Source organism: Prionailurus viverrinus, chromosome B2, assembly GCF_022837055.1.
Source record: "Prionailurus viverrinus isolate Anna chromosome B2, UM_Priviv_1.0, whole genome shotgun sequence".
Lineage (NCBI taxonomy): Eukaryota > Metazoa > Chordata > Mammalia > Carnivora > Felidae > Prionailurus > Prionailurus viverrinus.
Window position 1 is genome coordinate 35,473,016 of NC_062565.1, and position 22,845 is coordinate 35,495,860.

A 22,845-nucleotide genomic window follows, 5' to 3' on the forward strand; every position below is an offset into this window, starting at 1 on the left:
TATTGTAGTTTTTTTTGAACAAACATTATCCTTGCTTGCTTGCCTGGAATATCTTTGTTAATTTCAACAGGAAAAAATGCTATCTCTGGAATCACTAGTCACAAAATCAAGATGTGAAAAATGTTGTAATAAGTTATCGCTTTATTCTTTTTCCAGGAATCGTTGTAGTTGATCACTTGTCCAGTTCTCAGCCAGTCATTTGTGATAATCGAGGGGCATGGTGTTGTGGTTTCCAAACTGCCAGCTCAGAATAGGAAAATACTTGGTAAGGGAGGCAGCATGCATAAAGGTTAAAAGCATCAACTTGGAAGTCAGGCACACTTGACTCCACATCCTGGCAAGTTATGGAACCTTTCTGAGCCTTACTTTCAACATCTGTGAAATGGGATTAATCACATCGACCTTTTGGCAAAACAAAAAGCAAAGAGACAAACCAAAAAAAAAGACTCTTTTTTTTTAAATTTTTTTTTCAACATTTATTTATTTTTGGGACAGAGAGAGACAGAGCATGAACGGCGGAGGGGCAGAGAGAGAGGGAGACACAGAATCGGAAACAGGCTCCAGGCTCTGAGCCATCAGCCCAGAGCCCGACGCGGGGCTCGAACTCACAGACTGTGAGATCGTGACCTGGCTGAAGTCGGACGCTTAACCGACTGCGCCACCCAGGCGCCCCAAAAAAAGACTCTTAACTATAGAGAACAAACTGGTGGTTGCCCAAGGGGAGGTTGGTGGAAGTGGGGGGAATGGGTGAAATAGGTGAAGGGGATTAAGAGTCCACTTACCAAGATGAGCACTGGGTAATGTACAGAATTGTTGAATCACTATATTGTATACCTGAAATTAATAGAATACTGTATGTTAACTATACTGGAATTAAAATTAAAAACTTAATAAAAAAATCACACCTACCTTTTGGGATTGCTGTGATGATTTACTAAGATCATGTTTCTTGTGTGCTTAGCATGGTGCCTGCATTTAGGATGGCGCAACTGGAAGTGGTCATTTAGGAATGTAATTGGACAGAAGTCTTTAGTTTCTAATGAATTGAAGTTTTTCTACTTCCCAAAGCCTTCCAATACCCTTAAAATTTTAGAGCTAGAGGGGACTTTGAAAACCTCTTGGTTCAGTCCCTTTATTTTTTTAGGTGAGGAAATAGACCAAGTGACTTAGCCAAAATCATAACAGTATAGTTAATAAATGCCATAGCAGGGGTAAGTTCAAATTCTGTAAATATACATTTTACAAGACCAGTGCTCTAACCCCTGAGCAATAGGTCCTATAAATACACATTTTAAAAACATCTTTACTGAAATTTAACGTATATGCCATAAAATCCACCTGTTTGAAATGTACAATTCAGGGTTTTTTAGTACATTCACAAAGTTGTGCAACTATCACCGCAATTTAAGTTTTGAACATTTCTGTCACTCCAGAAAGAAACCCTTGGACCTACCGACAGTCAGTTCCCATTCTTCTCCACTCTGTGTCTGCATAACCACTAATTAATCTACTTCCTGTCTCTATAGATTGCCTCTATTATTAACTTTTTGCATTTTATTAATAACAGTCTTACAACATGTCATCTTTTTTGACTGTCTCCCACTTAGCTTAAGGTTTTCAAGGTTCACCTATGTTGTTGGTATCCATACTTTATTCCTTTTTATTCAATCATATTCTATTGTATGGATATACTACATTTTATGCATCCATTTAGTAGTTCATGGACATTTGGATCGCTTTATTTTTGAGCTATTATGAATAATGCTTGGATATCCATGTACAAATTTTTGTACAGAAAGTTTTTGAGAAACTGTCCAGCTGTTTTCCAAAGCAGCTGCACCATTTTATATTCCCACCAGCAGTGTACAGGAGTTCCAGATGCTCAATATCTCCCAACTTATTATCTGACTTTTTTTTTAAGTTCATTTATTTATTTTGAGAGTGCAAGAGAGAGAGAGAGCACGGGAGGGGTAGAGAGAGAGGGAGAGACAGAATCCCAAGCAGGCTCTGCACTGTCAGTGCGTAGCCCGACGTGGGACTAGAACTCTTATCAGAAATAGAGTTTGCGTATATTTTCCCCCATGCTATGGGTTGTCATTTCGCTTTCCTAAAAGTTACCATTTGTAGCACAAAAATTGTTAATTTTTAATGTCCAATTTATTTTTTCTTTTTCTGCTCTTGCTTTTGGTGCCGTATCTCAGAAGCCATTGCCTAATGGAGGGTCATGAAGACTTTTTCCCCTGTGTTTTCTTCCAAGAGTTTATAGTTTTAGCTCTTATGTGTTTGATACGTGTTGAGTTAATTTTTGTGTATGGTAGAAGGAAGGGTCCTACTTCATTCTTTTGCATGTGGATATCTAGCTGTCCCTGCACCATTTGTTGAAAATACACATTTTTAAATAGAGTTTACACCATCCTTTTATCTGAACCTTGAAATGAAAGCCTATGTGGCCTAGGAAAAACACAGTCTGAGCAAGAGCAAAGAGTTTGGGGAAGGGATTTAGCCTTTTAGCGTGTGGGGGTTCCCGCCCCTCCCCAACCAATTCCTCAGTCTAGATTACCTGCCTGTTAATTCACCATTGGAAATCCAGTACTGTTTTATTTAATTGGTTTGGGTTGAGGCCCTGGTATGAGCATTCATTAAAAATTCTGGTGACTCCAGTGTGGAGGCACACTTAAGAGCTAGTGAACTAAAGGGTTAATAGTCCTACCAAGGACCAAACGGTCAGTATCGGGAGGTGCTGCTGGAAGGGGAGATAGGCTGAGGTGCTTGCTTTTCTCCACGGAGCTGCAGGAGCTGCAAGACCGTTGTCCTTGGCTCTACAGGTGGCAGCATCTCCTTACTGAAAAAATAGAGTCGTTCCACGTCAGTGCTTTCTGGGGTTAGAAGCACTTTGGGCGTGACATGTGAAATAAGACGACTTCTACATGTAAGGGAAAAAGAGACCAATAAAAGAGCATAAATCCCAAGCACTGTTTTTCCTTTGGTAAGTGACAGAAGATGTTGTCTTACAACACAAGCATTTTTTAAAAAGAACGGTTTGATTGCATGTTACAGATGTTACAAGAGAGTATTCTACTCTGCCACTTTAGTTTCTACCTTTTCTTCTGTGGCCGCTGTGAAACAGTTTGGCTTTAAAGTAACTGTGAGAACAAATTGACTTTTGAAATTAGTTAAAGATCTTAGGTCTTTCAAGTATATGAAATACAAGTAAAATGCTCTTTATTGTCTAAAACTGTATTTGCAGAAAAGTATGAGGACTCCAGCCTGCAAGGTCTGAACAGTCCCAGTGCCATGGTTTTTGTGTTGCCTGAAATTCTTGCTCTGCCAGTAGCAAAACGTGTCAGTACGTTCCCCATAGTAAATCTTGCAGTGCTTAGTTCCTCCTGTGTTGCTAAAAGGTGTATCTAATACAAATGCAAAGAAATAATGGATCAACAACACTCCATATTGCATTTCTTTTTAAGTAAATTGCCAGTAGCAGGCCTCCTGTGATTGGTTTCAATAATCCTTTTGGTTGGCACTAGTGTTTCAGAGTCCCATTAGGGATTTATTGTGCTGTAGACTAGCGCTCCTCAAAGTGTCTGTGAACCAGTAAACTGTGTTACTAGCCCACAATTAAGGAACATTTAAAAGCTGTGTAGTACTAACTTGACCTAATCTAGACATTCGTTATGTTCTACAAAAGCATTGGCTTGCAGTGGATTGGGGAAAACAGGAAGCTGGTCCTTCCCCATGAAGCTCTGTTCTAAGTGAAGTAACTTTGAGGGGTGCCTGAGTGGCTCAGCTTTGGTTAAGTGTCTGACTTCAGCTCAGGTCACGATCTCACAGTTTGTGAGTTCGAGCCCCGCGTTGGGCTCTGTGCTGATGGTTCAGAGTCTGGAGCCTGCTTCGGATTCTGTGTCTCCCTCTCTCTCTGCCCCTCACCTGCTTGCTTGCTTGCTCTTTCTCTCTCTCTCTCAAAAATAAATAAAACATTAAAAAATTAAAAAAAAAATAAAGGAAGTAACTTTGAGGAAGAAGGTATTTTAAAGAAACCATCTTTCTTTTTACATTTACTTTCTCTCAGGGATTTTGTACTGGAAGACATGGATCTTGCTGCCAATGAGCTCAGCATTTATGACAAACTTTCAGAGACTGTTGATTTGGTGAGACAGACAGGCCATCAATGTGGCATGTCAGAGAAGGCAATTGAAAAATTTATCAGACAGCTGCTGGAAAAGAATGAACCTCAGAGGGGACCACCCCAGTATCCTCTCCTTATAGCCGTGTATAAGGTAAAAACGTGTTTTGACTTGGAGATTCCTTAAACAGGGCACAAACTCTTCAACTTTCTCCCCAAATTTTACTGTTGACTGCTTCTACCATCTAACCTTAGTTTTCCTATGAATAAGTTGGCCTTTGCTCTAGTTACCATGAGTTACTAGGAAATTTGACCCATTTTGTTAAATATCCATGATGAAAGCTATATATTTATAATTAAACTGTATTTGTGTATACTTTTTAATGGAGGACATAGCCCCATAGAAATCTGGTGCTGAGTGGCTCAGTTGGTGGAGCATGCAACTCTTGATCTCCGGGTCGTGAGTTGAGGTCCCACTCTGGGCATAGAGCCTACTTAAAAAAGAAAAAAACAAGAGGAAGAAGAAAGTTGGTGAGCCTTGCAGTTCTCATAGTTCTCAAACTTTAAATGTATTTCATTCAGGAGTGAATGTAGCCAATTTGGCAATAAATTATATTTAAAAAAATAAAATATAAATTAAATAAATTTAAAAAATGAAACGATAAAAGGTTAAAAAAATGAACGTAAATGACTTGTTTATGAAAATGGATTAGTTCCTAAGGCACAGTGAAAATAATGGAAGAGGCTGGGGTTTTTGGTTTGTTTTTTCTTTTTTTTTCTTGGCATTAAAGTATTTTGTTTGCTGGGACAATTATTAATCCTTTTCCTGTCTTTCCTTATAGGTCCTTGTAACCCTGGGATTAATCTTGCTCACTGCCTACTTTGTGATTCAACCTTTCAGCCCATTACCACCTGAACCGGTGCTTTCTGGAGCTCACACCTGGCGCTCACTCATCCATCACATTCGGCTGATGTCCTTGCCCATTACCAAGAAGTATATGCCAGAAAATAAGGGAGTTCCTCTGCATGGGGGTGATGAAGACAGACCCTTTCCAGGTAGAATCCTGCATTTTACTACTTACACGGTGTTCTTGACAGTGTATGGTGGGAAAGGAAATAACATGTACTGACATCTAATGAGAGACACTTTCCCACTTTTGTCTTTAAAAACATTTTTTTTGTTTTTATTTTTGAAAGAGAGAGAATGAGCTTGAGCGGGGGAGGGGGAGAGAGAGAGACAGACAGACAGACACAGAAAGACACAGAATCCAAAGCAGGCTCCAGGTTCTGAACTGTCAGCACAGAGCCCAATGCGGGGCTCGAACTCACAAACTGTGAGATCGTGACCTGCACTGAAGTCGGACACTCAGCCGACCTGAGCCACCCAGACACCCCTCAATTTTGTCTTATTTAATTCAGGCCCCGCTAAAACTCTATTTGATAGGGGTTTTTTTGGGTTTTGTTTTTTTGTTTTTGTTTTGTTGTTCCTGTCTTGCAGATTGAGGAACTGAGGCTCAGAGAGATTAAGAAACTTGCCAGAAAAACACTCCTGGGGGAACCAAATTCAAACCCCCTGATTCCAAAGCACACATGGTGGGGATGAGTATTTTTGTTTATAAGGAAAATTTCAATGTATCTTATCTACCCTTTTCTCTCCTGTGATCCCTATCCATAATAGATATTTTAATAAATAGCTGTTGATTTATTGAAAACATCTGAGTCCAGCTTGCTTTTAACCAGATCCTCGTGGGGCGCCTGGGTGTCGCAGTCGGTTAAGCGTCCGACTTCAGCCAGGTCACGATCTCGCGGTCCGTGAGTTCGAGCCCCGCGTCAGGCTCTGGGCTGATGGCTCAGAGCCTGGAGCCTGTTTCCGATTCTGTGTCTCCCTCTCTCTCTGCCCCTCCCCCGTTCATGCTCTGTCTCTCTCTGTCCCAAAAATAAATAAACGTTGAAAAAAAAAAAAAAAGTTTAACCAGATCCTCGAATAGTCCTTAGCCTGGTGGGCTGGGTTTTTGTCCCACTTTGTCTTACTCTTTCAGTATAGTGTTTTCTCTGCCTCACAGTATGCTTAGTGCTCCTAAGTGTGCAGTTTTGCCAATAAGTTGAATTTAAGAAACATTTAAATTTAGTAACAGTGTATCAGTGGGAGCACAGGAATTTCTGGTCTGACATACCATTTGAGGAGTTTCCTTTTGCGAAGATTGTAACGTGTGATAAGACTTGAAATTTACCTTTTTTTTTTTAATGTTTATTTTTGAGAGACAGAGTACAAGTGGGGGAGGGGCAGAGAGAGAGGGAGACACAGAATCTGAAGCAGGCTCCAGGCTCCGAGCTGTCAGCACAGAGCCCGACGCAGGGCTTGAACTCACGGACCGCAAGATCATGACCTGAGCCGAAGTCGGACGCTTAACCGACTGAGCCACCCAGGCGCCCCTGAAATTTGCTTTTTGAGACAGAACAGAGGGCATTTTATTTTATTTTTTTTTTTTTTAATTTTTTTTTTTTCAACGTTTATTTATTTTTGGGACAGAGAGAGACGAGCATGAACGGGGGAGGGGCAGAGAGAGAGGGAGACACAGAATCGGAAACAGGCTCCAGGCTCTGAGCCATCAGCCCAGAGCCCGACGCGGGGCTTGAACTCACGGACCGCGAGATCATGACCTGGCTGAAGTCGGACGCTTAACCGACTGCGCCACCCAGGCGCCCCAATTTTTTAAAGTTTATTTATTTTGAGAGAGCGCTTGAGCTGAGGAGATGTAGAGAGAGGGGGAGAGAAAGAATCCCAAGCAGGCTCTACGCTGTGAGTGCGGAGCCTGATGTGGGGCTCAAACTCATGAACTGTGAGATTATGACCCGAGCCAAAGTCAAGAGTCAGGTGCTTAACCAGCTGAGCCACCCAGGTGCCCTGCATTTTATTATTTTGGTGGTATTCATCTTATTTGCCCGGATAAAGGAATATGGAAATTAATTTCACAAGTGTATTATGGGAGTTTTTGTGTAACTGTTCTGAAACCTTTAGATTCCAACATAACTGGAATCTAAACTGTTTAGGAAGCATGCTTTCTCCTCAGTGTTGTGTTCAGAAAAAATTTCCTAGTGGAAGCTATACTTTATAATGTTACTCTTTTCTCTTTTTTAACTTTTTTTTTTTTTTTTTTTTTTTTTTGAGAGTATGAGAGAGAGTGGGGAAGGGAGCTCAAGCTGGGGACGGATAGAGAGAGAGAATCTTAAGCAAGCTCCAAGCCCAGTGCAAAGCCTGACATGGGGCTTCATCCCTCGACCATGAGATCATGACCTGAGCCCAAATCAAGAGTCAGGCGCTTAACCAACTGATCCACCCGGGCACCTCTATAATGTCACTCTTTAAGCCAAGAGCTAATCAGTCATAAAAATCCCTTGTATTGAGTCTCCTTTGAAAGCTATTTTTGTACACTTGACGAAATTATGGAAAGATTTTCAAAATTATGCTAAAATCAGAGGAAGGGAACATTGTAAAGCAAAAAGCCTTGTGAGGTTTTTTTGGTGTTTTTTTGGGTTTTTTTGTTTTTTTTTTTTTTAGTTAGCTCATATGTATAGAGTTTTTAATTCCAGATATAACTTCCTTGTATTTTTGAAATGTCATCAACAAAGCTTTTAAAAAAAAAAAAAAGTGATGTTTCCAACTCCTCTGTCAGAAAGGTCCAGAGCACATGGGGGAAAGACCCAGAGAAACTTGTCAGGCCAGCCTGATGCTGCTTCCTCACACGCATCAACGCATCAGCCTCCTTTCCTGTCTTCCTCTCACTGCCTCCCTAAAGGCATCTTCTGCCCTTTGGCACACAGAGATCAAGTCAGCAGTTTTTAGGACCAAATTGATGGCAGTTACTCTGTTTCTCCCTGTCCTGTAAGGGAAATTTCCTTAGGCTATTGAGTTAGGAAGTGACAGTTGATGGACCACTATTGCTCATTCTCTAAATCAGAGTCTAATAATTGAAGAAACCTTCATGTCTTGTCAATAAGCCTAACTATTGGGTTCACTCCAAATGAGTATTTTGCCTTGCAGGTGGAAACTGAATTCTTGGAGCTCAGCTGTAAAGAGAGAGCATTGGAAGGGTGTGGTTTTTAGCTCTTTAATGTTGTTGACTATTAAAGTGCTGCTTTTACTTACCAGTTGTGGATATTGATGCACCATATATTCTTGTGTGTGATCATTCTGGGAAGCTGTGGGCATGTACAACTAATAGCATTTTGCATAGCATTTGGAAGGAAACTGAAGAATACATAATAATATAAGGGATAAATAGAAACATATGGAGGAGAATTAGGTACAAGAAATAGGAACTGCTGGGCCTGTAAGAGGGCTAGAAAAGGAAAAAAAAATAAATTATCCTTCCTGATATTATGGTACCAATGAACAACTGCCTTTTAGTTAGAATTACTTAGCAGTACCTTTGAAGTAAATGTAGAGGGAACATGGCCTGGCAGATTCAGCTCCCTAAAGGAAAGCCCTCAAGCATATTGTTTCCTAAGGGCTGGCCTGTCAAAGAAAAGCCCCTGGATCATCTGACACTCCTTGCAGTGGCGCCTTGGGAATGACCGAGGGCACTGGGAGCAATGGTGAATACCTGACCTCTGGTAGTTTCTCCTCTTGACTCCACCCAGGGAACAAGAGGCAGCAGAGGTGGGGTTCTTTTTCTAGGTTTCAGCCTTGGGTAGGAAACCCTGCTCCTGAATTCTCTTGAAGAGAAGAATGGAGGGACTCCATAGTGACTCACGTCAGCCTCCCACTCTGCAGCAGAAAATAAATAAGCTGACACTTATTTAGTACTTACCAGATGCCAGGCCCCGCTCTAAGGGCTTTCCATATATTGCTTCATTTAATCTTTACATTATCCCTGTGAGGGAAGTTCTGGTTGTATGCCCGTTTTAAGGATGGAGACACCAAGGGACAGTGACATTATGTCACTTGCCCGAGGTCCTAAGGCTACTAAGTCATGGAACCATGATTCAAACCCATCCTATCCTCGCAGTCTGAGCTCTTAGCCTCTGCTGTGAGTAGGGTGTCGCTATACACTATACCCACAGAATCTAGCTTTTAGTTTGATTTGGGAGTTCTGTGCTCTCTCTCAGCTCACCAGATGCCTCCTTTCCACTCCCTGGTGCCCAGAACAAGGTTTTTCTGGCTGGCATTGCATGTCCAAAGATAAACCATCCTCCGAGCCCTGGCCCTTTAGAATTTTCCTGAACTAGTCTTTTCCTAGGCATTCCGCCCAGCTCATCTTCCCAGTCTACAGCCTTATGGGTAATGTGTGACTTGTTTGACTTAATCCTTTATCTGATTAACCCATAGTTTTCCCTTCACGGTCACATTCTTAGTACCCCCCAGTCCCAACCTCATATCTTTATGTCCACTTTGATCCTACCAGCCATCCTCTTGGCTTTCATCCTTCCATGGAATCACTGAGTCTTAGAGCTAAAGAGGAACTTTAGCACTGATCTAGTACATAGCCTTGTTTTGTAAAGAGGGAATTGAGGACAGGAAAGGTGAAGTAACTTGTTCACCCAGCTAAAATGCCTCACTGGCACTCGAACCTTTATTTCTTAATTCTAGTATGGTGTTCTCTCCATCACACCACACTCACTGTCTGCTATCTTTGCCCTCAGCCAAGCCAGGCTCCTGCATGTTAGGCCCAATTTGTTTACTTGGGACATCAGTAATTTTTTTTTTTTAAGGTTTTATTTTTGGGGCACCTGGGTGGCTCAGTCGATTGAGCGTCTGACTTTGGCTCGGTCATGATCTCACGGTTCGTGGGTTCAAGCCCCGCTTGGGGCTGTGTGCTGACAGCTCAGAGCCTGGAGCCTGCTTCCGATTCTGTGTCTCCCTCTCTCTCTGTCCCTCCCCTGCTCACACTCTGTTTCTGTGTCTCGCTCTCAAAACTAAATAAACAATAAAGAAGAATTTTTTTTGAAAGATCTTATTTTTAAGTAATCTCTACATCCCACACAGGGCTTGAACTCACAACCTTGTGATCAAGAGTCTCATGCTTTATCGACTAAGCCAGCCAGGCGCCCCTAGGCATTTATAATTTTTAATTATGACACCCATTGATGCTGAGGAGGTCTGAGATAGTCTCATATACAATGGAAAAGTGTATCTCTGTATCTGTACTGCATAATTGGAACTTTACATATCCATGACCTTTCAAGGGAAGGTTGGAGTAGATCCAGCAACAACATCAAGTGGTTTTAGGAGTAGATCATTCAATGACTTAGAACTGAGGACCAAAGCAGAGTCTAGGCTAGTGCCCAAAGATGAACGGCTTGGACCTCAGAAAATGCCCTACTATTTTATTTGCAAATAAAATTTGAGGTGATAATAACAAATATGTCAAGCACTTACTGTGTAGGAGGCACTGTGCCATGTACTGTGTTGTGTATTTTCTCAGTCCTTACAACAATTACAGAGGTAGTTACCATTTTTCTGTCCCTTCCAAAGATGAGGAAACTTGATATGCAAGGGGGTTGACTAACCTAAAGTCTCACGTTTAGAGTCCACTTAAAGTCTCACGTTTAGAGTCCACTTAAATATATATACACACACACACACATACATACACACACGTACATGTATACATATATATATATACATACATATACATATATATGTATATATATGTATATATATATATTTAAGTTTATTTGAGAGAGAACACACATGTATGAGCAGTGGTGGGGCAGAGAGAGATAATTCCAAGCAGGCTCTGCACTGTCAGCATGGACCCCAGTGCAAGGCTCTATCTCATGAACCACGAGATCATGACTTGAGCTGAAATCAAGAGTCGAACCCCAACAGAGCCACCCAGGTGCCTCTAGAGTCCATTTTTTAAAATAGAAGTATAGGGGCACCTGGGTGGCTCAGTCTGTTAAGCATCCGACTTCAGCTCGGGTCACGGTCTCATGGCTCGGGTTCGAGCCCCACGTCGGGATCTGTCCTGACAGCTCAGAGCCTGGAGCCTGCTTCAGACTCTGTGTTTCCCTCTTTCCCTGCCCCTCCCCTGCTCATGCTGTCTCTCTCTCAAAAAATAAATAAACATTAAAAAAATTTAAAGTTGAAGTATAATTGATCTACAATGTTATGTTAGTTTCAGGTGTACAACATAGTTATTGGACAAGTCTGCACTTTATGCTGTGCTCACCACAAGTGTAGCTGCCATCTGTCACCACACAAGGCTAATACAGTACAACTGACTGTATCCCCTATGCTTTACCTTTCATCCTCATGACTTACTCATTCCATAACTGGAACCCTGTATCTCAGCCCCCTTCACCCATTTTGCCCATTCCTCTCCTCCCCCTTCCTTCTGGCAACCATCAGTTTATTCTCTGTTTTTTTGAGTCTCTTGCTGCCTGTTTTTAAAAAAAAAAATTTAATGTTTTTTTATTTATTTTTGAGACAGAGAGAGACAGAGCATGAGCAGGGGAGGGGCAGAGAGAGAGCGAGGCACAGAGTCTGAAGCAGGCTCCAGGCTCTGAGCTGTCAGCACAGAGCCTGACGCGGGGCTCGAACTCACGGACCGTGAGATCATGACCTGAGCCGAAGTCGGACGCTCAACTGAGGGTCGACTGAGCCACCCAGGCGCCCCCCCCCCTTTTTTTTTTTTTTGATTCCACATGTAAATGAAATCATATAGTATTCACCTTTGTCTGTCTGACTTAATTTCACTTAGCCACAGTACCCTCTCGGTCCACCCATGTTGTTACAAATGGCAAGATCTCTTTCTTTTTTATAACTGAGTAATATTCCAGTGTATGTGTGTAATATGTGGGGTTTCACTTCTCTGTCACACTTTTTTAAAATTTAAAATAGCTATTATAAGGAGGTTTTTTTTATTTAAAAAAAAAATTTTTTTTAACGTTTTTTATTTATTTTTGAGACAGGGAGAGACAGAGCAGGAACAGGCAAGGGTCAGAGAGAGGGAGACACAGAATCGGAAACAGGCTCCAGGCTCTGAGCTAGCTGTCAGCACAGAGCCTGATGCGGGGCTCGAACTCATAGACCGCGAGATCATGACCTGAGCCGAAGTCAGCCGCTTAACCAACTGAGCCACCCAGGCGCCCCTATAAGGAGGTTTTTTTGGAGCAAAGAAACCTTGGACATTAAAAGAAAGTTAGGAAGTTACCATCCAACTTTCATGGGCCTTTCTGTCTGCTGCTGCAGGAAGAGTGGATAGAAAGAGAGGGAAGGCTGGAAAGAAGGCACATGCAGCAGGTAAGGTGGCCGGAGAAGAGCTCTGTCCTGGAGTGGCATGGAATGGTCTGCTCTGTGCCGCTGGCTATTTTCCAGGATGGGATTTTGCTCACTTTGTGCTATCATGGTTCCAGCCGATTGTATAGCGAACACATCAGGTGAAGCCATCCTATCTGGAAAGATAGAGGCCAAGTTGGAAATCTGGGCACTCCTCCTTTTTGGGGCATTTTATGGGAAGGGGAGGAAGCACCCCAATCGCCTGGCGATTCCCCAGTCCCTTCCCACCAAAATATAAACACTTTCTTTATCCACCTTGGTGATCTCAGGGCTGTAGAGAAATCAAAAGTAGCTCTTCCTTTTGAAGATTGGCTCCCCTAATTCAGATGGATGGCATAAGTTACCCCATTCCAGTGATCCCTTTTCCTCATTACTTCCCCCCTCTTCCTTTGCTGGACGCCAGCCTGGCCAGTGTCTCTGCTCCTGTAGAGTACCTCTCCAGAGGCCTGCCTTCTTAAGATGACTGAACCCTCCATTTCATAAGTTTTCATGGCCTCCAAAGACATTTCTATTTGAAAAATACATAAAACCCATACAAAGACAATAAAAAGGTATAAGATTTTTATGTTTAAAAATACACTTTTAATAAAGTAAAATTTCTCTTGATCCCTTTAACTCCTCCACCAAACCAACCCCTGGTAATAATTTGATATACATCCTTCTGAGTTTTTCCATGGCCGTACAGATAGATATACTTTTGGGTACACACGCACACATAGAGAAAAGTCTTATGTAGCTTGCGTAAATACTTCCAGCTACTACCAGAAGTTGGGTGGCTTAAAACAACAGTAAATCTGGGGTGCCTGGATAGCTCAGTTGGTTGAGCATCTGGCTCTTGTTTTCTGCTCAGGTCATGATCCCAGGGTTACGGGATCAAGCCCCGTGTTGGGCTCTGTGCTGAGCTTGGAGCCTACTTAGGATTCTCTCTTTCTCCCTCTGCCTCTCTCCCCTAAATCAAGATCTCAGTAAGACTGTACTACCTCTAGGGAAGATTCTTCTTTGCCTGCTTCTGGTGATTGCCAGAAATCCTTGGTATCCCCTGGCCATGATAGCAGAACCCCAGTCTCTGCGGCCATCTTTACATGGCCATCTTTCCTCCATATGTCTTTTGTATCCTCTTATCTTCTCATAAGGATACCATTTGGATTAGGTTTAAGGCCCATTCTACTTCAGTAGGACTTCATCTTAATTAGTTTCATCTGCAAAGATTCTGTTTTCAATTGTGGTCACGTTCTGAGGTTCCAGAAAGACTCGAATTTGAGAGGGATACTATTCAACCCAGTATACACATTTTTCAGGATCTTATACTATTCCATTCTGTGACTATTCCATAATTTAAATTTCTAGTTTTTTGTTTTTTTGTTTTTTTGTGTTTTTTTGCTGTTATAAAATGCACCTGGGACATTCATATATATGTACCTTTAAAAAGTTTTTTTAAATAATTTATTTTTGAGAGTGTGCATGCAAATGGGGGAGAGGCAGAGAGTGAGGAGGACAGAGGATCTGAAGCAGGCTCTGTGCTGACAGCAGAGAGCCTGATGCAGGGCTCAAACTCACAAACTGAGATCATGACCTGAGCCAAAGTTGGATGCCTAACTGATTGAGCCACCCAGGTGCCCCCATATATACATATACTATTATTCCTGTAAGAGATTCTTAGAAATAGAATAGCTGGGTTAAAGGGCATTTTCAATTATAATAAATACTACCCAGATTGTCTTCATAAACTTATACCAACTTTCATTAACAGTATATGTTGCTCACCAGGACTAGATATTGTCACTGTTTTGCCAGTTAGGAAACTAAAGAATGTTATCTTATTTTAAGATGTATTTTTTTTTACTATTATTGCAGTTGATTATCTTTTCATATGTTTTATAGACCATTTATATTTATTTTTCTGTGAATTACTGTGAATTGTCCCAACATCATTTATTGCATTCATCCATTCATCCTTTCTTCACTGAATTGAAATTGACCTTTATCACAAATCAAATATTCTCACGTGTGTGTGTGTGTGTGTGTGTGTGTGCACGCCGGATTTGTTACTGCATTCTTTATTCTGTGTTATTAAACTTTTTGTCTGTTACTTTATAAGAACATAGTTCTTATTATTTGCAATAGTTATGTTTCATAAAGTCTATGCAAACTTTTTGTTGCTTTATAAGAAGATACAGTCAATTCTCATTATTTTCTGTAGTTATGTTTTATGAAGTCCCTGCAGACACTGAATTAGTGTTTGCACTAGTTACTAATTAGTAATTACTAATTACTGACCCACTGCCCCTAGGGAAAATCAGAGTTAGGTTCCTGAGAGTCTCTGGGCACATTTTCATCAAGTGATGAATACCTGATTTTGTTTTATGTATATTTTGTTTAAAGATACTTTATTTAATATATATTGTTGATTCATTAACACTGAATTCACGTCAACAAGCACTATAACTCCTACCTAAACAAAGCTTACCCAACACATGTATTTTCCCTGGAAGGCACATCACAGCCTGCTTGCACTTAGGAGTGCTAGAGAGTACTTTAGCACTGTGCTCCGAGGCCATTTTTTAATTAGTGAACTATTTGTTGAGTTTTGGGTTCATAGCAAAGCTAAGTAGAAAGTGCAGAGAGTTCCCATATACCCCGTCCCCACAAACAGCATCCTTGGGAGCCATTCTGAACTGCAAAACCACAATAAGAATGCGAAAACCGTGGCACCAAGTAGCCAAAAGGACACTCGTTTACAGTTCGAAGGTGAAGCAAAAAGGTAGAGTGTTGTCTCCTTCCACCTCAGCTAGAGTTCGCCCCTCTGCATCACCACAGGAATTGATTGGGGTTACAAATAAATTTCAGAGAGTAAGCAGGTTCACAGATCAGAGTCTGTAAATAATGAGGATTGACGGTACTTTCTGAATTACAGTAGCTTTATAGAATGCTGCTATATGTTTTTATACTTAGCGCAAGTTCCTCATTTTTTCTTATTCAAGACTTTATTGTCTACAACTCTTACCGTACGATATTAGACGAATAAGCCAGTTGAAAGTGGGCAAAAGATTTGAGTAGACATTTCTCCAAAAAAAAGATATGCAGATAATGGGAATGTAAACTAGCGCAGCTGCTTTGGAAAAGTTTGGCAGTTCCTTGGAAAATTCAACACAGAGTTATTAAGTGACCTAGTAATTCCACTCCTAGGTGTGTACACAGAAGAATTGGAAACACATGTCCACACAAAAACTTGTATGCAAATATTCATAGAAGCATTGTCCGTAGTAGCCCCAAAGTAGAAATGTCCAGCAACATATGAATGAATAAGCAAAATGTAGTATATCCACGTAATGGAATATTAACTGACAATAGAAAGGAAAGAACATTTGATATGCACTGTAACATGGATGAACCCAGAAAACATGCTAAATTAAAGAAGCCAGACAAAAAAGACCCTATATTGTACAATTCCATTTATTTGAGATATCAGGATCTGCAAATGCACGGACACTAAAAGATGAGTAGTTGCCTAGGGCTGGCGGCAGAGGGGTTAGAATGGGAAGTGTCTACTAATAGGCATGGGGTTTCTTTTTAGGGTAATAAAAATGTTTTATAATTAGATAATGGTGATAGTTATTCAACTGTGTGAATATACTAAAAGCCAATGAATTGTACACTTTAAATGAATGAATTTTATTGTCTGGGAATTAAACCTCAATAAAGCTGTGGGTTTTTTAAATTTTTTTTAATGTTTATTTCTGAGACAGAGACAGAGCACGAGTGGGGGAGGGGCAGAGAGAGGAGGACACACAGAATCTGAAGCAGGGTCCAGGCTCCGAGCTGTCAGCACAGAGCCTGACGCGGGGCTTGAACTCACAAACTGTGAGATCGTGACCTGAGCCGAAGTCGGTCGCTTAACCGACGGGGCCACCCAGGCGCCTTTTTTTTTTTTTTTTTTAATGTTTTATCTACATGGAGAAATAAAATAATGCTCTTTCCCTCCAGTCTTGCCCTCTTTATGCCCAGCATGGAGAGAGGCTCGAGCCATCCAGTGACTCATGAGCAGTGAGGGGTGAGGGTCCTCAGGTCCACCATCTGCCTGAGGTGTATCATATGAGGCTCTTAATGTATTCTTTTTTTTTAATTTTTTTTTTTTTTTACGTTTATTTATTTTTGGGACAGAGAGAGACAGAGCATGAACGGGGGAGGGGCAGAGAGAGAGGGAGACACAGAATCGGAAACAGGCTCCAGGCTCTGAGCCATCAGCCCAGAGCCTGACGCGGGGCTCGAACTCACGGACCGCGAGATCGTGACCTGGCTGAAGTCGGACGCTTAACCGACTGCGACACCCAGGCGCCCCCAATTGTTTTTTTTTTAAAGTTTATTCATTTTTGAGAGACAGAGACAGAGGGTAAGCTGGGGAGGGGCAGAGAGAGAGGTGGACACAGAACCCAAAGCAGGCTCCAGGCTCTGAACTGTCAGGATAGAGCCCGATGTGGGGCTTGAACCCACGGACTGCGAGATCGACCTGAAGTCAGATGCTTAATGGACTGAGCCACCCAGGCACCCTCTTAATGTATTCTTTAATGGTATCTGTGCCTGCGGGGGGGGGCCTCTATAGATTTTGAGCAGTGACCATACTTTGTAATTCATTTGTATTACCTAGAATGCCTTCTGGCCCTTAAATTATTTCCAGAGTTACTTGGGGCAGGGGATGGATTATTGCCTGTCCTTATACATTTACTCTTGTAGATGAACTTCAGAATGAGATTGTCACAGTCTCACCCTACTCCTACCTTCATCAGAAGCAAACTCTGGTGGGAACCTATCCAAGTTCTACTGAATATACTTTTGGGTAGACTTGGCGTCTTTGTAGTATTTAGCCTTCCTGCCCAAGATGGCGGTATGATATGTTTATTTATTCAGGTCTTATGTTATGCCCTTCTTGTTAAATTTATTGCTGGTTGTGAAAGAGGCCATTTTCCGTTCCAATTTTTTAAATGACTGTGGCCAGGAGAGTAAGAAGTAATTGATGTTCCTGTGTCTGGATGTGAATGTCTTATATTCTGCCACCTTATTGAGTCCACTTTTTAGTACTCTATTCTTTCTTTTTCTTTCCTGATTTTTCTTCCCAGGGTTTTCTTCTTCCACCTGCTTCTGAAAGCATCTCTACCTGGAAATCCCAAGAATATCTAAAGTTCAGAATAAAACTGAAATTAACTAAGTTACAGTTAAAATAATGTGTCTGTGCTCTTAGGTTCAGAACTGCTCCTGCTAGCTCTTGAGGCACCTTTATAAATTGAGAGAAGATGCCCCCTTTCTCCTGACACATGACTCTTATCTCCTGGGGAGATTGCCATACCTAACTGATTCCGTCAGAATATGACGCATGACCGCAGAAAAATGTCATAATGAATCTGCAGGTGTCTGGCGTCTCCTGTGTCCGGGCTCTCTTAGACAAGGTGCATTCAGGCAGTCTCGGCTGCAGAGGCATTCTTGTAGCACTGCTTATATTTTATTTTTATTTTTATTTTTATTTTTTATTTTATTTTATTTTATCTTATCTTATTTTATTTTATTTTATTTTATCTTATTTTATTTTATTTTATCTTATTTTATTTTATTTTTAATAAAAACGTTTATTCTTGAGAGAGACAGAGACCGTGCGAGCAGGTGAGGGACAGAGAGAGAGGGAGACAGAATCCAAAGCAGGCTCCAGGCTCTGAGCTGTCAGCACAGAGCCCGACGCAGGGCTTGAACTCACAAACCGCAAGATCATGACCTGAGCTAAAGTTAGACGCTTAACTGACTGAGCCACCCAGGTGCCCCTTTGCAGTGCTGCTTAGATCTGTAGATTTTGTCTTTGCTGCCTCAGTTTACCTCATTATATTTCACCTCTCATCACAGGACAAGTTCCGCCACCCCACCCACCGCCAGAAAGACAAAAACAAAGTAAAACCCAGTCGTCCTCTTCCCAGCCTCTCTCTTCTCACTCTAGTCACAATCCAGAATAACCTTCCTAAAGCATCAGGAAACCCCTGCCCAAGGCCTTTGATGGTTCCTTGTTTTGCTCAGAGTCAGATGTGCTTCATGCCCTGGAAGCCTGCATCACGGCCTTCCTCCGCAGCTACTTTTCTCGTTTCCCCCGCCGCCCCCTCTGTGCTCTTCCCCAGTTGGGAACTCATGGTTAGCTCCTGTCTCCTGTCACTCTCTGTTTGCTCATCTGTAAAGGGAGAATAGCGCGGCCTCCTCAGTAATTCTACGGCAACAGGTAAATGACACAGCACGCGATGGTGACCAGCACCAGGCCTGGCACTTTCCCCTTCCTTCCCTCTCCCTCGTGAGGATTTTGGAAACTGAAATGCTGTATAATTATAACATGTTTAGATTATTTATGCCTCACTGTATGTCCATTACCCAGAGTTCTTGTATTTAGGCAGGAATTCATATTTGACCTCTAATCAGGAACATTTGAAAACATTCCAGAAGGAAAAATAAGGATAACTTTGCAGCCTCAGTGTGCCACCAAAACAGGTGCCATTGAAGGGTTCCCGGGTGTCCTTGGAGGCCCCTGGCAGGCTTAAGGGTGCAGCATTGTGTCCTGGCTGTGACAGTCTGTCCACAATTAAGGCAGGTGAGGAGGGGAGGTGACAGCCTCCTCAAGGAACACAGGATCTGTCTGCAGGAGATGGAGGGTGTTTGGAGGGTCCTCAGGAGACGTGCTGAGAACAAACACAGTCCTTCCCTGGTGGGGATTTCCTCCGCCCCACTACTACTGCCTTAAGAAAACATGGAAAAAGCCCTTGCTGCCGGCCACAGCAAATGTTTTCTGGTTAAGAGTCATTTTCCAAGTGTGTTTATTGGTTCAGAGAATTGATTTCATTTCAGCCCCATTTGGTGGTCTGTTTATCTTTTGTTCTAGGCTTTCTCCCGATTCGGTTTCCATTGGGTTTTAATCAGAAACCATCTGGTGAAAGCATTTTGGATCCAAATTAGAGTTTATCATAAGAACAATCTCCAAGAACACAGATGAAACCCAGAGTGGAACAGAACACAAACAAGAAATAATGCAATAACACTATCAACAGAACAGTGTCAGAGGGAGGGAGGAGGAGGAGAGGGAAACTGAGAAGGGATGTGTAGAGAGGGAGTCAACCCTTCAGAGGAGGACCAGCCAGGGATAGGGGGTGGGCAGGCAACTAGCACTCACATCAGGGGCTGGTGGGCCCTTCTTCCCTTGCTGACCAACCTGCAGCCCTTGGAGGGGTAGAAACCATGGTTAGTAGCCCTTACCCACTTCTGAGCCGGGACAGAGCACTGTCTGATGGGCACCTGCAACTCACTTCGCTCCAGAGATGGGCCCCTGAAATGTCCCGTCTCCTCTCCATCCCTTCTCTCTGCACCCTTTTCTTGCTCTCCCTTTCCCAGAGTCATCCTGGCCTCCACTTGGAGAAGACACGCAATGGGGCTCATCACTGATGATGGGACCTTTGCCGGCCCCTCCCCCAAGTGCTGTAGACTTTCAGACGCTCGGGTCACGGGTTAGAAAACAGTGGAAGATTTACCTCTCCAGCCCCACGTCACTGAATATACCAACTGGTCGACGTTGCTGCTTTGACTTAGGAGATACATATACGTGTTAAAAAAATATTTTCTGTAAAGTATAGAAGATTATAAAGAACATAACCTCTCCTTCCTACCCCATCCTCTGTGCCCTCTGCCCCTTCCTCAGAGGCTACCTACTTCATATGTATCTTTTCAGAGGTCACCAGTGCTTATCATTGTTAGCTTTTAAAAATTACTATTATATCTCTCCTTTTTGCTTTCACTGCTGAGGCTACTAGATTTACCCGCTGTGTTCTTCCTGTGTCTGCCTTCTCCACGTCCCTTCCTGTCGCAGACTTTGACTCTTGGTGGGCAAACAGTTGTGAGCAGAATGAGTCGGACCCCATCCCTGCCAACTGCAGTGGCTGTGCTCAGAAATTACCCCTCAAGGTGATGCTCCTGGAAGACACCCCGAAGAAATTTGAGAGACTCCATCCTCTGGTGATCAAGGTGAGCAAGGAACACGCTTCTCCCCCTGACAGATGATCTGTTCGATGCCCAGAAGGCAGCAAGCTCTGTGACATTCCTGATAAGTAATTCTGTGTTATTTTGTCTTGCTCTTGTCCGCCTTGTCAAGACGGGCCAGCTCTTGCTGCCAGAGGAGCTTCAGCATTTTTTGTGCCAGTACCCCGAGGTGGCGGAGGGCTTCCCCGAAGGGCTTTTCACCAAGTGGTGGCACTGCCTTCCTGAGCGGTGGCTCCCATTTCCTTATCCATGGTGAGTGCGGGAAAGGGCACTTAGTCTGTGTGTGGTGGCAAGGGGGCAGACCGAAGGTCCAAACAGTACCCCTGAGACCCTCCCATGCCCCGCACTGTGTAAACACTCTCCAGTACCCTCTTTGAGTCAGACAATACTCAGGAGCTCGCTGTTGAAAAACCAGTGATGGGAGATAAAGAGGATGAAGTCGAAGAGGTGCCTTGGAAGGGCTGTCGCCACGAGTGGACACTGACATTGCCTAATAGCATCACAGATTATCTCTGTGCATGTTTTTACGCAGAATGCCTCTTGAGCATCGGAGGGCTAACGAGAAAGCCTGAAGAATGGAAGGGAAGCTTCATTTCCTGGCACCTTGTTTGTGCCAGGCAGTGTGGCATGTTGGTTAGTGCCTGTTGCTCATTGGTGATGCTCATAATAGCTCTAGGAAGTAGGAATTATCATTGTCATTTTCAGATCAGAAAAGTGGGGATCAGAGAGGTTAAGTACCTTGCTTAAGGTCACCCAGGCAGGATTGAAATGCAGGTCTGTCTTCCCATTTCTTCCTGTGTCCTATAGAAGACATGGCCTGTTTTTTGGGGTGAAGGTTTCTGTCTAGAAGAAAAGAAAGCCAGTTTCCATCTAGAACCATTCCAAAAGAGAATTAAAATGGCTTTTTTTGGACCTTTTTGTTAGATAATTTCTCAATGCTTTTGTCTTTCTTAAACCTTTATTTGATTTCTTACTTATGCATTGATTTGCATGATTGAATACTCACTTTAACTAGTCAGGCTTCCCACCGCATGCCACAGCGCCTTAGGTTCATGATTTTTGCCCGTTCCTCCTCCCTTCTGTTCTCCCACCTGGCCTGTTACTTCAGTCTCTTTTCCAAGATAGAATGAATGGACCGTTTATTTCCTTCCTCTATATGTTGTTTTAGCTGGATTTTATAAACATCCCACCCACACGTACAAATCGTGGCTGTGGAGTTGTGTGTGTGCTTGCGCATGTCACAGTTAATTGATTTGGCATGACTGTTCCTCATGAACCTGATACTTAAGATATTGTCCTGATATTTTTCCCTCGTTACCCACCGCCCACAGTTTTCCCACCGTGCTTAGCTCTGTTAGTCATGGAGATAGAGGCCGGCTTGCCCAGCTGAATTATTTCTGTCTCTTCCAAACTTTTACAGGAGAAGACCTCTAAACAGATCACACATTTTACGTGAGCTTTTTCCTGTTTTCACCTACCTGCCATTTCCAAAAGATGCCTCCATAAAAAAGTGCTTCCTTCTTCAACCGGAACCTATTGTGGGTAGTAAGGTAGGACATTTTGAGAGGACTTGGGTCGAGGCTTTTCCTCACTTAGCCCCGGGGCTGATGTCATAATCCCTTCCTTCCCTACGTGTCAACTCAGGGTGACTTGAAGGGACATCCACATGACCTGAAGTTCTCTGCCTGTTGCTTGCCAGGGGACCTGGTGTGGCCTGCCCTGTTATGAAGGCATGCTTAAAGTCTGGTTACCTTGCAGATCTGTTTCCTGCTCTAGACACTTGGGGGCAAGCTACTTTTCTACATTAGGAAGTAGAATCCTAAAATTTGAAAGGACCCAAGCATGCAGTTAGTCTGAGTTCCCTACCTCAAAGTGTAAAGCAGGCAAACCGTAAATAAACGCCCCAACTTACTCATTTTGTGGCTAGGGACACTGAGCCCCAGAGCGAGTAAATGATTTGCCCAAGGACACAGGAAGTTAATAGGAGGGCTCTACCCACCCAATTCCCAGGTTGGCTTTCCCCAGAAATAAACAAATAAGAAACTTTGGGTAGAGAACTAGCTAAGCAGAAAGCTTGAGAGGTTTGGGGACAAAAGGGTTGATGGGCACGTGCTCAAGGCAGGCAGACTAGTTTGGGTGGCAACAGTTCTTGCTCAGTCCATGGCCAAGTACCCAGAGCCCACTTTTACCCCTCTGGGGTGAGTGGACTGGGTAAAAGCCATTCTGAGTTGTGTCTGTTTACTTTTCTCTGAATTGCCCTTTTGTTGAGTCTCATTCCTGAGGACCGTTTTTGAGTTTGGATTGGTTTGGAAGAATTAAAAGGATGAAATTTCCCAAACTGTGACCCCTACCAACTCCGGGTTGTGTTTTCAACCTCCCAATACTATTG

The 22,845-nt window shown here is 42.7% G+C and overlaps 1 protein-coding gene across 8 annotated transcripts in view; it reads left to right on the top strand.

Annotated features, from left to right (window-relative positions):
• Nucleotides 1-22,845, top strand: part of CB2H6orf89 (chromosome B2 C6orf89 homolog) — a 42,569-nt gene that overhangs the window by 13,139 nt on the left and 6,585 nt on the right. For 7 of the 8 annotated variants that reach the window (XM_047858636.1, XM_047858635.1, XM_047858633.1 and 4 more), the window contains 5 exons: nucleotides 4,070-4,277; nucleotides 4,966-5,179; nucleotides 20,287-20,441; nucleotides 20,569-20,708; nucleotides 21,877-22,006. In XM_047858636.1, coding sequence (XP_047714592.1) covers nucleotides 4,070-4,277; nucleotides 4,966-5,179; nucleotides 20,287-20,441; nucleotides 20,569-20,708; nucleotides 21,877-22,006 — 847 coding nt within the window. Of the gene's footprint in view, nucleotides 1-4,069; nucleotides 4,278-4,965; nucleotides 5,180-20,286; nucleotides 20,442-20,568; nucleotides 20,709-21,876; nucleotides 22,007-22,845 lie in introns of those variants that run through there. The other variant, XM_047858640.1, reaches the window with a different exon arrangement.